The 15,190-nt window shown below is 31.7% G+C and overlaps 1 protein-coding gene across 1 annotated transcript in view; it reads right to left on the bottom strand.

Annotated features, from left to right (window-relative positions):
* The window catches only part of LOC107026043 (pescadillo homolog), a 7,760-nt gene extending 2,591 nt beyond the window's left edge, over window positions 1-5,169 (bottom strand). The window contains exons 1-9 of the mRNA XM_015226871.2: window positions 5,023-5,169; window positions 4,849-4,934; window positions 3,634-3,882; window positions 3,415-3,540; window positions 3,241-3,325; window positions 3,045-3,155; window positions 2,713-2,806; window positions 2,362-2,642; window positions 1,513-1,620 (exon numbers count right to left, since the gene is read on the bottom strand). Of these exons, the coding sequence (XP_015082357.1) occupies window positions 1,513-1,620; window positions 2,362-2,642; window positions 2,713-2,806; window positions 3,045-3,155; window positions 3,241-3,325; window positions 3,415-3,540; window positions 3,634-3,882; window positions 4,849-4,934; window positions 5,023-5,046 (1,164 nt within the window). The 5' untranslated portion in view covers window positions 5,047-5,169. The remainder of the gene's footprint in view (window positions 1-1,512; window positions 1,621-2,361; window positions 2,643-2,712; window positions 2,807-3,044; window positions 3,156-3,240; window positions 3,326-3,414; window positions 3,541-3,633; window positions 3,883-4,848; window positions 4,935-5,022) is intronic.
* Window positions 5,170-15,190: the final 10,021 nt, after the last annotated feature.

The following is a 15,190-nucleotide window of genomic DNA, read 5'->3' as shown; positions in this document are numbered from 1 at the left end:
CCCCACCCCCCTTCCACCAATCGACCCCTAAATTTTTTTGTTTTCCAAAAAAGATCTGTTTCATTCTCAATTATATGGGCTGGATATGAATTCTCATGTTAACCCATTTTGTCCATATTTATATGAGCTTAAATAGGTTGAAGACCATATTAACCCATTTAAGAAAAGGAAAGAAAATATGAGTGATCCATTTAATTTGATATGGGCAAAATGGTTTCATTTCACTTATATGGGCTAAAATTGCCACCCCTACTAATATGCTTTAAAAATACCTATCGATTCTGTTTTAATAAACGCTGCAGAATATACAAGAGAAGCAGCACAATTAAGTTTACATGTGCTAGCATTAATTTTATCACATAAACCAAGACAGCAAGAAGGTGAAATAGAAATTCCATTTACAATTACAATCTCATATGCATAAATGACCACCAAATGTTTAATTTCAGCTAATAACTTTAATCAATGAATCAATCAACTACATCTTGAACAAACAACTATTTCTTACAAACTGCATATACTCTCAGATAAACCGGAACATGGTTAAATGAGTATACACTAAGTATATAAGGCTTAATCCTAAACCGAGGAGGTTAAAGTACAATTGTACACTTCTTCAATGTCAAATCGAATGGCACACAGCCATACACTCCATTATGGCACTGCTAAATTAATTGTCAGTTATACATGCATAATGTACGCTGACAACTATTTTCCACTTAATAAGTGAAGGGGAGAGGAAAGTAACACTAGGCAAGCTTATAACCACAGCATAAGCTGCAGCAGATTGTGGTCCTAATCAGCCAAATGCTTCTATAGATTATGTTGACAACTATTTTCCACTTACTAAGTGAAGGGGAGAGGGAAGAGTGCCGTGGTGAGCTTATAAGGCAAACCACTATATAAGCTGCAGCAGGTCGTGATCCTAATGAGTCGACTGATTCCTCTACCTCATTGCTTCCCCTTCTCTTTCTTTCACCGTTCTAACGCAGGCACGGGAGGCATATTTACTCTCTAAGATGATAGAAGCACCTCATATAGATACAATACACATACACAACATCATCTCAGACCTATTGGCATGATGACCATAAAGTGCAACGTCTAAATTTTTAAGTCAATGCTTTCCTCTTACTAAGTGTGTCCAAGTCAAAGCCACAACATCCACGCTAGAGGTGCAACACCAAATTATTGTTACTATCAAATGGTAACAACTCTTTTTACAAGTAAATTCTATAATGTTTTTTTTTTTTTTGATAAAGTAAAGGAAGTAAATTCTACAATGCGAGGAAGAGAAGGCAGAAACCAGAAAGACGTGAAGTTATGTGTCTACACATGAAAACATAAAAGGAGGGTTTAGAGAAGTAGCAAAAGGATGTATCATATACAGTTTCACAAGAAACATGCTAACTCAAGATTTCAAGTTTTCAGGCTTGGTTTATTTTTACAAAATTTCAATTTTGCAAAACCTTACCCAATGAACATTACCTTCACAACAAAAAAAAAAATTACCTGATGAGTGATATTTTGGTCAGTCTCTTTAAATGGAGCCCCTTCACCATCCCAAGAAACGCTACCACCAAAAGCAGGGATAACAAACAACAGCGACTCTCTGGGAACCTGAGCATGAGAGACAAAAGCAACATGATAAATGAGAAAAGGAACAAAAATGAAAAGGATGCACGGCGCAACCAGGGTCACAATAATGTTAGCTTAGTAGGAAAAAAGGGGATGCATTGGAGCTACAAATTCATAAGGTCATCTTCCACAAACTGAAATGTCAAAACTTGAAAATAATAAATTAAATGAATATGAATGAGATGCATATGCTTAACAAGGATTCTTGAAAATAATCAACACTAATTGGCATAGCAACCAGATTAATTTGTCAAAACGACTGCACAGTTCCCTCATGTTCTACTTTCGGCACAGCCAAGCACCTCCTCCAAATCAACCATCGTAGGGCTACATTAGAAATGAAATGCCATAGCCAATCCGAAGATGATTCAAAAACATATTAAACATTTTGAATTTCCATGTTGATGCAATTAAATGATCATCTTATGGAATAAAATGCAATTTTCTACTATGTATCTCATCCAGATAACATTTCTATTTTGAACTTCCCTTAATAAAGTGCTCCCATGCTATCACAGAATGACTAACCACCACACTCCCTTTTTTCAGCTACAGTTTGAAATGAAAGAAGATAGCAGAAAAAGATGGACACAGAAAAAAATAATTTCTTATCAATATAAAATTCTTTATATATATTTTCTCAAAATGAAAATATAAGTTTCTTCATATTACAAAATCACCATTTTAATTATATTTTTTCACTTTAAAAGAAACATCTCCCACCTCACGACTCAAGAAGAACTTGACATCCTTGAAAAGTGTTTTGCATTCCCTGGTTTCAGAATCATCTTCATCAGTTTCCGTAGCATTTTGAACAAGGTGCATTAATGCACCTGGCTCATTGGAAGGAATCTGCTGTTGCAGTTGAGCAAGTCTAAGTTCAGATTCGTCATAGTTTGGCCCCTCCCCTTGGTCCTTACTCACATCAGTTTCAGAGAAGCTAGTAGTTGATGACTCTGCCGTGGAGGCTCTGTTATCGAAGTACCTAGATAATGCATAAAGATCTGTAGAAAATGTGAGGATTTGTTGACAGCTGATAAAAAATGAAGTGAAAAGGAAAAGATGAAATCTTACCGGCAGCTAAAGCTTCAAGCCGAGGATCAAGAATGGGAGGATACTTTACATTAATTGAATGGTAAAGCTTGAAATTAACAAAAGCTTGGAGTGTCTGCATTCGAAAAATTTAACATGTTAAACTCAACAATTATAAGATAATAATATATTGGAGAAAAATCAACTCATATAAGCAATACAAATTATATTCTGCTCAACTCTCCAGAAAAAATTGCAGACTCAATGAAATGATCAAGACTTCTACTATAGAGGGTCTTAACCAAAATTACTCTTACAGGCAACAAATACCACAAATACAAATTCAAAATAATGATATAAAAAATGTTACTGACCTCATAAAATTCCAAGAAAGTCAGCATGATGTTGTAGTCAACGTCATCAGGAAGTACTTGTTGCAGTGCATGTGGAGTCAACCAAGTGATTTTCTGCCCATCTATTTCTGCCTGCAGAGAGCAACTAGTAAATCAAGCTAAGGAAAAAAATATTACCATGTTTGTGGGAACTAAACAAATTACAAAGTCATAATACCTGGTAATATATTCCTTTCACGGATATAAATGTTTTCCTTAGTTTATGAGTGCGAGCAATGTAGGCTTGCCATTCATGACCCAACCTAACCCATCATAAGAGTACATTTGATAAGTATGTATATAGGTAAAAGAAAATAACACTACCAACTAGACCTTAAAAAAAATGCTTCACCTTCGGCAGTTATGGACACGGTTTACCGGTATCTTCTCTCTCTCTACAGCAGGTAATGCAGCAAACAAGTGTACCATACTAAGGCAGTCATCCAAATCTCTAAGTGCATCAATGAATTTAGGGTACCTAGAACAATCATGATAAACAATAGCAGTTAAGTACCAGGCATGCCTCTGGGTCATTTGTAAAACAATGATGTCTACTATTGAATAAACTAACCTCTCTCGAATAAGCATGTCAAGGGTATAACTGGGCTTGCGAGTTAGCAGGCGTTCAGCAAGATCCCGGTTCTTCTTTGAGACTGCTTTCTTAATCTTCTTCTCATATGCTCGCATTTCTCTGAACTTCTCAAGTAAGGGCTCATGTTTAAGGAACAAAATATCTTTGGTGTGATAGTAGGTATGGTGGTTTCCCTTAACCTTCTTCTTTGGTTCACGGGGAAAAATACCTTTCAAGATGCATAGCTTCCTGTATCCACAGAGAACAATAAAAGGTCGTAAATAATCTTTCCCTAAAGAAAGCCATAGAAGAGCGACTGTTCGAAACAGACATATAAACCGACTCCAACTAGTTTCAAAATTGAGTCATCCCTAAATCCCTTCAATGAAAATTAAAAGTCTGAAACTTTTTTACATTAACTGCATACTAATAAACACACTAACAAAGCTTATACTTCATACTAAAAACACAACAAGTGCCAAAGCCATATATTCATACAACTAATTCAAAGTAGCAATTTTTTTGAACCCCTTTGCCACTTCACTATATTTTTTTCTTATGTCAAGGGGACTCAACGCTTACATATAAACAAACAAAAAAAATCCCTTTTCCCTATTTGAACAGTATAATCTTACTCCTTTTCTTCAATCTAGCTCCGCCACTGAATTTATAAAATCAATAACTCAAAAACAGCAGATACACCATAAAATCTAAGACCTAAACACAAGAACATAGTCTTCTCTACAAAAAGGATAAACAGAGAAAAAAGGGGTGAAACCATAAAAAACAGCTTATATATATACAAACCAAAAAAATCCTTTTCTATCTATTTGAACAGTATAATCTGAACCCCGTTTCTTCAACCTAACTCCACCACTAAATTTATACAACCAATAGCTCAAAATCAGCAGATACACCATAATATCTAAGACCTCAGCACAAGAACTTACTCTCCCCAACAAAAAGGATAAATAGGGAGAAAAGGGGCGAGACCAAAAAAATAGCTTACACACAAACAAACCAAAAGAATCCTTTTTTTTCCCATTTGGACACTATAATTTTATCCCTTTCTTCAACCTAGCTCCGCCATGAATTTATACAACCAATAGCTCAAACTCAGCAGATACACGTTAAAAATCACATTTTCAAATACAAGAGCATTCTAAGACCAAATCACAAGAACTTATTCAATAAATAGAGAGAAAAAGGGAATACCTGAACAGTGATAAACTGACTTGAAGATATTTCACAGCTTGTGACCTTGTAATATATCTTGCAGCATTTCCTTCTTTTTTCTTCCCCTGTAAAACAACATAAACCAAAATTATATCAAACTTGAAAGGAAAAAAAGGCGAAATATAACTAATTAATCAAAAGGAAGAAACTTACAGCAGGCCGATAATGCTTCGGCATGGCTGCTGCTGACTATGGAGTCGAACAAGCTGGGGAGTGTGGCGGCAAAGGGATTTTTTAGGGCTGCTAAAGAATTGGGGTTTTAATAGGAGTTTGGAGATATTTTCACACAATATGTCCTTTTTTTAAAAAAAATGAGGTATTAATATGGGATTTTTAAAAAAAAAAAGTTGAAATTAAGGTTTCAAAATAAATGGATGGTGATATTAGTCTTAAGTATTGGGTGTAGATGATAATTATGTGATTAATGATTAAGAATTGTGGAGTTGTCCTCAAGTTTATAAGTAGATATTTTGATCAACTAAATTAAATAAAAGTTAAAATGGTAATTTCACAATAACTAATTTAACCAACTTTTGTGGAAATTAAATTAGGGATAAAAGGGTAATTTGAATAAATCAAACCTAATTTAATCAATTTTGATGGAAAATATAGAGCCAAAAGGGGAAATAAAAGATTTTTTCTTGTCTCCAGCAGTCGTATTCGTCCTTTTCTTCTTCTTCTTCGTCTTCTTGTTATTCTACTCTCGTCTTTGCTTGTTCAATTGCTTGCCTTTATTCCCGCTCTCTTCATCTTCTTATTCTTATTCTTGTTCTTCTTTTCGCATATTGTGTGTCTTGGGTGCTAGTGGTTGAATCAGATTATATAATTTGTAATTTGTGGACCAAATTTCGTTTTGTTTCAATTGATATTACTGCATAAGTGATTGGGCGACACACATTGTTTCTGGTATGTAAAATTTAATAGTTATTTGAAATCAATTCATTATCATCTGATTTGGGTACCTTCAATTTTTTTGAATTATTTGCATTCGCGTTTCAAACATTTTGTTATATATGTTGCAAAAGTAGACTATTATAACATATTAAAGTCATATGTAGCAACATAAATGTTATTCTAATCGCAACATAACAATAATATGTAGCAACATATGACTTACAAACATTCCGCAACTGAAAAGCCATTTATTGTGGCAACATATGTGTTACATTTCGCAACAGAAAAACCATATGTGGCAACATATGAGTTATATTTCACAACAGAAAATTCACAAGTTGCAACATTAGATATAACATAAAAAAGTTGCCACATGTGATTTGTCTGTAACAACAAAACAATCATATGTAGCAACATATGTGTTACATTTCGCAACAGAAAAATCATATGTTGCGACATATAATTATTATACATAATTACTAATTGGGTTTATATTTAATTTATGCAGGTACGATGTCATTATTTGTAGGGATTGATTGTCGTGGTGAATGGATCGAGAAAAAAATTGATTCATATGGCATTGGGAGGATAGTAAAAAATGAGGAGCTGGTTCAGTAGGGATGTTTGTCGAAAGAAACATTTTGTATGATGATTTCTTTAATTTAGTCGTGCAAAATTGTGGATACAATTGTAAATCGCAAGATCTTGTTATAAGTTACATTCCACATTTTTTTCATAATGAGAAGGTTTTACCTTTTAAAATATCAATATAGTTTGCTTGTTTATTTGGGAGGAGCAGAAAAACCGCCCATGTTAAGAGTATACTGGAAGAAAATTCTATCGAAGAGGATCATAATAATGTAGAGGAATGCCAACAAGATATATTTAATGATGAATTTCATCCTGCGGACATGAATAATTCTGATGATGAAATTGGAATTTTTGAAGGTGAAGGTGAAGGTGTAGGTGAAGCTCAAGCTGAAGGGCCGGACCTTGAGAGCAAGTTTTCTCCTACACCTATAGTTGGCAGCAACAAATCATGTGATTCTCAAACATCACGTGTGAATAATTGTTAGAGATGATGAAACAGGATTTTATAAGGGAATGACATTCAAGAACAAGCAAGAACTGGCAAATTCATTGAAAATTGCTTGCTTGAGAAAAGATTTTAGACTAAAAAAAGGTGATCAATTCTCGTAATGTGTTTTCCTTTAAATTTTCATATCCGAATTGCAATTAGTGGCTGAGGGCTGTGAAATTTACAAGTAGTGATAGGTTTGCCATTAAAATCTATGAAAAGTACCATACGTGTAGTTCAGAGCAACTTACAAGCCATAATCCCCACGGCACGGCAAAAGTCATAGGTAAGTACTTTGAAAATATGTTTCCCTATGGTAAAGGCCATCCACAAGAGACATGTCAAATCAACTCCGCACAGAATTGGGTTGTAAGGTAAGCTATTGGAAGATTTATAAGGGCATGGAGCATGCTAAGTCTAATGTTAGGGGAACACATGAGCACGGGTACACAGTGCTTAATGCATACCGGTATATGCTTGAAGTTGCAAATCCGGAAAGCAAGACGGCATTGTCGCTCGATGAAAATGGGATGTTCCAGTACTTCTTAGTATCATATGTTGCTCGGATAATTGGTTTTCAAGAAATGAGAAAAGTAATAGCCGTTGATGGCACATTTATAAGGAGCAAGTATGGAGGAGTTCTGCTATCGGCGGTGGCACAAGATGCCGAGAATCATATATTTCCAGTGGCTTTCTGTGTCGTGGACAAGGAATGTGATGCCTCATATGAATATTTTTTTCAAAATATGAGAAGCTTTGTAGATGATACTGATGAGTTGTGCATTATCTCTGATAGGCATCCAAGTATTCGAAAGATGGTTTCGAGAATCTACCCTGCATCTCATTATGGTTGTTGCATGAGACACCTTGGGAAAAATATTCGAAATAACTTTCACAACTCAAAGGTAGTGTCCCATTTTTATAAAGCAGCAAAGGTGTACAATATATGTGAGTTCAATGACCATTTCAATCAAATAAGAGATTTGGTACCAAAGGCCGCTGAAGCTCTTGAATGTATTGGATTTCACACATAGAGTATGACATTTTGCCCGGGAAATAGGTACCATCTCAATTGAGTTTATTTTTACTTTAGGTTGTTTGATTTTTATCTATTGTTGTGTAGATATAACATTATGACGTCAAACATCGCGAAATCGATGAATGCTATATTTGATGTTGAAAGACAATTTCCCATTGTCGCTCTATTTGATGAAATAAACAGGAGATTTGCATTGTTATTTCACCAGAGGCGTATGGAACTGGTGCACTCCACAAATAGATTTGTTCCTTCAATTGAAAAAGACATATCAGAGTATGTCAACGCGGGCAACAAGTTGTTGGCCCATCAAATTGCTAACTACAAGTTCAGTGTCACTGGTCATGGAGATGTTGCTACTGTGGATCTACAAAGAAGAACTTGTACTTGTAGAATTTTTGATTTGGACAAAATACCTTATCCACGTGCCATGACAGCGATTCGATCTCAACATGGTGCTGATTTTGGAAATCAGATTTACCTGTACTCCTCTCCATATTATTCAGTGGAAAAATAAATAATGGCATATTGTCAGGAAATTCACTCGGTGCCAATTGAAGATTCTTGGATTGTCCCTTTGGATATCATACAGAGAGAAATACCTTCTCCATATGTTGATCCAAGTAAACCCGAAAGAAGGACATATAAGAGACCGCGTGGAGTTGGTGAATCATTTCCAACAAGAAAAAATAAATGTTCAGTATGTAGAGACTTTGTGCCACAAAAAAACTACATGCCCAAATCGAAATTCCTCATAAGAAGTGTTAAGCGTTGTGTTGTTGAATTTTAATGAATGTTTTTTCTTATTTGCGGATGATCTCTATTATATAATCTTATTTAGAAATGCCCCAATGCGTGATTTGTTGCTCTTCTTTGTTTCTGTGGCAACACGTGTCAAATGTTGCTACAGGATATACTAGATGTAGCAACATATGCAACAAATGTTGCTACAGGCGAATCATCTGTAGCAACATATGTCACATGTTGTGATTCGCCTGTAGCAACATTTGTTGCATATGTTGCCACATCTAATATATATAAAAGCACACTCCAATGTAATCATTATTTAAAAGTATATGTTGCCACAAATGATTATATGTAGCAACATATGACTCAAATGTTGCTACATATAATCATATGTAGCAACATATGACTCAAATGTTGCTACATATAATCATATGTAGCAACATATGACTTAAATGTTGTGACGGACGAATGTTGCGATATACGCATCAGCTGTAGCAACATTTGACCCAACTGTTGTTACATATAATCATCTGTAGCAACATATACTTTTAAATAATGATTATGTTGGAGTGTGATTTTAGATATATTAGATGTGGCAACATATGCAATAAATGTTGCTACAGATGAATCAGCCGTAGCAACATATGCCACATGTTGTGACGGACGAATGTTGCTACATATAATCATCTATAGCAACATATGACTCAAATATTGCTACATATAATCATATGTAGCAGCATATACTTTTAAATAATGACTACCACCATCAAATAAAAATATAAACATTTTTTTTTGAAAAATATTTCAATTTTTAGCATTTTTCTTACCCCACCCAACCCATACCACCCATTCCCCCGTCACCCCGTCAATTTTTTTAAGAAAACATAAATTTATTTTTTTGGGAAGTATAAATTTCATTTTTACACCACTCCCCCCTACCCCCACCCAGGCCACCTCCTTCAATTTTTTGAAGAAAAAATATTTTTGAGAAATATTTCAAATAGTAAAAGATTCATTTTTTAAGCTAACCCCACCCCAACGACTTTGTCAATTTTTATTTTTTAAAAAAATTCCTGGGTCGAAAGTTCTAAGGTTCAGATTTTGAAACAGTCATCGGGGTCTAGTCCTAGTTTGGGTGTCGGAGTCAAGTCCTAAATTAATTATCGAGGTAGATTTTCAGATCATTAATTATTTTTCTAAAGAGTAGATTTAGTCTTAAGCAAAAAATAAAAGATATTTTTCATTCACCAACCAAACATTAAATATTTTCGAGAAAATATTTTCTACTCACCAACCAAACATGAAAAATAAGGTAGAAATTCACTTGTTTTCTAACAGAACATTTTCCTTCATATCGAATACATACTAAGTGTCTTTACAGGTACCTAAAGTTGCCTTTCAAGGAAGCTACTCGAATGGAGTTCAGATTATATTTTTTATTATTGTATACATTATTGACGTTAGGTAAACCTTAGGTGTTTCTTATGTTATTGTTTGTATATATCACATGTTTATTAAACTTATATATTGTTTTTATTTCTACCTCAATTTGAAAAAAATGAATTCAATCGGGACCCACAATTATGGATTTTGAATGATGCCTAATATCTTTCCTTCGAAATAAGTTGAACCCCATACCTAGAATCTACTAGTTTCATAGACACTTTTTATATTAATTGATTGATTTCCTAGTTTTTCTAAAATTAACTGACGACTTCCTTTAAACTCTTTTAAAAATACTTTTAGTCAATTAAAATTGAGTTTTTTTAGTCACCACGACGTTCCACCTTTAAGGGATGTCAACATGGAATAATTTGTTTTTGTGCCAACTTTTAGGCCCAAAACTTGTAGAGGTATACTTTTAAGAGAAATCTCATAAATGACAAACCTAATTGACATAACAATACTCTATAACTATGATTTTGATAATTGAACTTCATAGTTTAGTTCCATTTGCTATGGTGGTTGTGATTGTATATTGGTATCCGTTTGTATCGCTTGTAAATGTACAAATAGGGTAAGTACATACAAATTCTGTATTTATATATTTAGAAATTTTTTAAAAATCTATTTCTATATTTTACTTGCTAGTATACAAATATATAATTTATGATGAGTTCATAAATCGTATACAAATAGCCGGAGTTAGCATATACAAAATTTTAAATTTATACAATCCAAACCAAATTATACAAATTCTAAATTTATAACAAATCATCCAATTATACAAATCAGGCTAATAACAAGATACGACGAAACTATAGCTTCGAATTAAAATTTTATAAACAGTAGCTATATCATTTAATATGATTTAAATATTTATTAGTTTGCACAATTTTCCCTACTTTTAAATGAGTAGGTTTTCTTCAAGCTAACTAAGATGATTTTCAATTCTCTGTGTTATTTGATTTTTATCTTTTATTACTTGTAAATTCAACACATAATTTCAATGTCAAAAATTAAAACAAACATACATTTTTATTTCATTTCATATGATGACAAACCTATTGAAATGTAAAATTAAAATCATAGATATGATTAGCAAGATCTAGGTTTTCAAACATCGGAACTCAAAGAAGAACTTTACTCATTCTTTAAAGGAGACAAATCACTTCCAAGAATTTCATAAGGAAAAACAGCACCACGCTCCTTTTGTAGCTTCGCCACAGCTTCAACTTTCTCGTTTGCTGCTTTCAGATGCTCTTCCAGTTGTTGAAGCTCATGATACTTCAGTTCTGCCATCGGAGTTTTTAGCAACTTTTCGATGTTGGTAGGCTCCATCTTGATTCCACAGCTAAACTTTATTGTGAGGAAGTAAGAATATGTGATGTAGAATATCAATATCACATTGGTATTTATAGTGTTAAAAATTCACATTATTTGATAAAAATGAATTCATGTGCAATAATTATGTTGCCATAAGTGGTAGTAGATTCATCTTGAATTCCTTCTTATTTGTTACAAGTTGTGAAAAATTTATGGGTAGTAATTTAGTGAATTTCCAAATTTACATTATTTGTATAAGCTATTTGACTCTCAATTTTATGGGTAGTAATTTAGTGAATTTCCAAGTTTAGATCATTTGTATAAGCTATTTGACTCTCAATTTTAGACCTTAATATTTTTAACTAATTGGTCAACCTTCTTACATTCAAATATAGTAAAATAAGTATTTATAAAAGTCAAAAATATTTATTTTGTCATTTTAAGCATAATATTCTAATAAATATTAGATATATTTAACATACAATTTTAAGAAATATTCAAATTAATGTCAAATTAATGATTTAAAAAATCAATTTATATTCAAAACAAATGATTCGTCTTGTCAAATTAATGTCATTCATTACTTAATAACTGATAAATTCACTATTGTGAATGATTAGTCAAAATTAAAATGAAATGGTTAAAATTTTAAAAAAAAAACCATTAGTTATAAATATATAAGCCTTTTCCTCCTAATTTCTCCTCTATTCAAACCCTCTTCTACTCAAAACTCTAGCACGATTTGATCATTTTGATTGAAATCGTGCAGACTTTGACTACTTTAGTCATGAATTGTCTATTTGGGATAGTATCTAAGTCATTTCTCTTTTTCATCAATTGAATGATAACTTTTTTTTTCACTTATAGGTACAAAATTATTAATATTAGTCTTTAGTATTTAGTGATCGAAACTTTGAATTTTCTTCAAAGAAATTAAATTCAATTTTGAATTTGGGCTCCTTGTTGTTTTTCAATTAAAATTCTATCCATTTGCTTAAGATTTGGTATTAGTTTGACAATTAGCTATATTTGTGTCATGATGTAAGTGGTCGTGAGTGACACTAACGCTAATCCTTTCATGAGAGCCAATCGAACCCAAGACTTAGCCTACTTAAGACCATTCAGAAATAAAACAATATTTGAATTCAATTGATTTTTTATAAATAAATGTCAAAATCTAAATTAAAGTACGATTAATTTAATATCTAAATAACTCCACCAAGAACTAAATGTCGTCGTACAAGAACTTCTAACTAAAACAAGTCTATAGAAATGTCCAATATCTAACTAAGATAGAGTGTCTCAACGTCCGAAAGAATTGACAAGAACTGCTATAATAATCCACGGTAGCTTGAATATGGAAAGCGCACTCTTGAATCAAAAACTACTTCTCACGCTAGAATTGAGTTCTCGAAGGAATCTTTGGAGTATGATTTGCACTCAACAAAAAAGATACAAGATATTATCAGTACAAATCATTATGTACCGTAGACATCATAGACCGACTCAAATTAAAAACACAAGCAACATATAAACCAACAAAAGGTACACCAGACTTCAACATATATAACAACTCACCGTCAATAAATATAAACCCAAAAGGTAAACCATTTAATACTAGGATACATAGTCATCTAAGGCATCACTCAAATACATCATGAACTCTCACAACAATATTTCAATTGTACATAGATGTTAAATTTCTTATTTATTTCAATAGCCATGACATGTAAGGAATCAACTTTGTCCACGTACCATAGTTTATAAGTTTTTATTGTGTCAATGTTTCACAATGACTATTTCATGACACCAATTTTTGCCGTACCTCTCACAATGGCTATTTCAACAAATTTTGATCAATTTTTTTTAGGGTAAATCATATAAATATGCTATATTATAAAAATATTTACCATTTATGTCAATATAATTTTTCTAACTAAATATAACATTTTTTTGGAATTAAGAAAATTGTACGGTCTTCGCCTCTTTCTCAACCCTTTTTCCTATTCTTCTGCTTCTTTGACTCTTTCTTTCTTTCTTTCTTTTTACTCTTCTGCTTTTTCGTCTATTTCTTCTTCTTTTTTTACTTTTTTAATTTTTTGTCTCTTTCACTGGTGTTATTTATCTTCCTCCTCTTCTTTTTTTTTTAATTCTTGTTCTTTTCTTTGAACTTTTTATCTAAATAATTATATTCCTCAAATCAATTTTTTTCATGTCACTATTTTTATTCAAAAACAAGATGAAAAGAGGAACAAAAAGACTGCAAATTACGTTTTTAAGCAGAAATTCAAATCTTTAAAATTACAGAAGTAAGAGTTCACCATTGATGGTCATTATAAAGCTTCAAATTTTAAATTTTATAAATTTGTGATAAGTTTGAATAGGTAGTTCCTACAAATGATTGAAAATGTCGTTTGGAGTTTATATCTCAATTTTAAGAGGGTATGGTTAAGTTTAAAATTGATTTTAGGAGAAATATTAGATTGAAATAAATTAAATATAACATTGAAATGGTCTTGCAACTGTATTAAAGTTGAATTAGATAATACAATTTTAATGCAAATTTAATTCATTTTGAAGTTTTTTGATTGATTTGTCACTATTGGATACTTGTTTAATTCATTATTAATATAACTTATCAATTTATTGATTATTGTCATATCTTTCGTTAGTTACGTTTTCCATTCATTCTTAATTCTCTTTTCTAATTCAACTTTAAATATTGTGTAATACTATTTTAATGCAAACTTAATTCATTTCACGGCCTTTTGATTTATTTGTTAATATTGGATACTTGTTTAATTCATTATTTATACAAGTTTAATTCACTCTACAAATCATTGTCTTGTCAGTCATAGTTACGTTTTCCATTCATTCTTAATTCTCTCTTCTTATTCAAATTTAATACCGTTTAATACAATTTTAATACAAATTTAATTCATTTTGCAGTTTTTTATTCATTTATTTGTTCCTATTGGATACTTGTTTAATTCATTATAAATATAAGTTTAGTTCACTCTATAAATCATTGTCTAATATTTTATTTATTATATTTTTTTATTCATGCTTAATTCTCTCTTCTACCTTAACTCTAATACTTGTGTAATACACTTTTGTATTTTTAATTCACTTTGCGATTAATCAATTGATTTGTTACGATTATTGATACAAGTTTTATTCAGTTTACATGCAGATCAAAGAATGCTCTTTTGTTTTCTACATTCTGCATTCATATTTAATTCTCTTCTAATAATTCAACTTTAATTTGTCTGTAATACATTTTTAATTTAAGTTAATTCATTTTGCAGTTTCTTATGCCTCTTCATTTGTTATGATTATATTACTTCTCTTCTAATAATTCAACTTTAATATGTTTGTAATACATTTTAATTAAAGTTTAATTCATTTTACAGTTTTTATGCCTCTTCATTTGTTACGATTATATTACTTGTCTAATTATCTATTAATACAAGTTTTATTCAATCTAGAATTATTGAGTATTCTACAAAAAAAAAGGGAAAAAAAGCAATAGCAGGAGAGGGAGAAAGAGCAAAAAAAAAAAAAAGCAAGAAAGAAAGGACAAAAGAAAGAAAGAAACAAGAAAGAAGAAAAAAAAAAGCGAGACACAATAAAGGAGAAAGAAAGAAAAAGCGAGACAGAGAAAGAAAGAAAGAGCAGACAGAGAAAAAGAAAAATTTTAAAATGTTGCTATAAATGGTAATAAATTAAAGAGTATATTTAAAATAAGTAATTATTTTTTAAAAGGAATCCATTCACGTAATTAATCCTTTTTTTTATCT

This window comes from Solanum pennellii, chromosome 7 (assembly GCF_001406875.1).
Source record: "Solanum pennellii chromosome 7, SPENNV200".
NCBI lineage: Eukaryota > Viridiplantae > Streptophyta > Magnoliopsida > Solanales > Solanaceae > Solanum > Solanum pennellii.
Note: the sequence above shows the minus strand (reverse complement) of the source record. Positions and strands in the feature narration are given on the sequence as shown.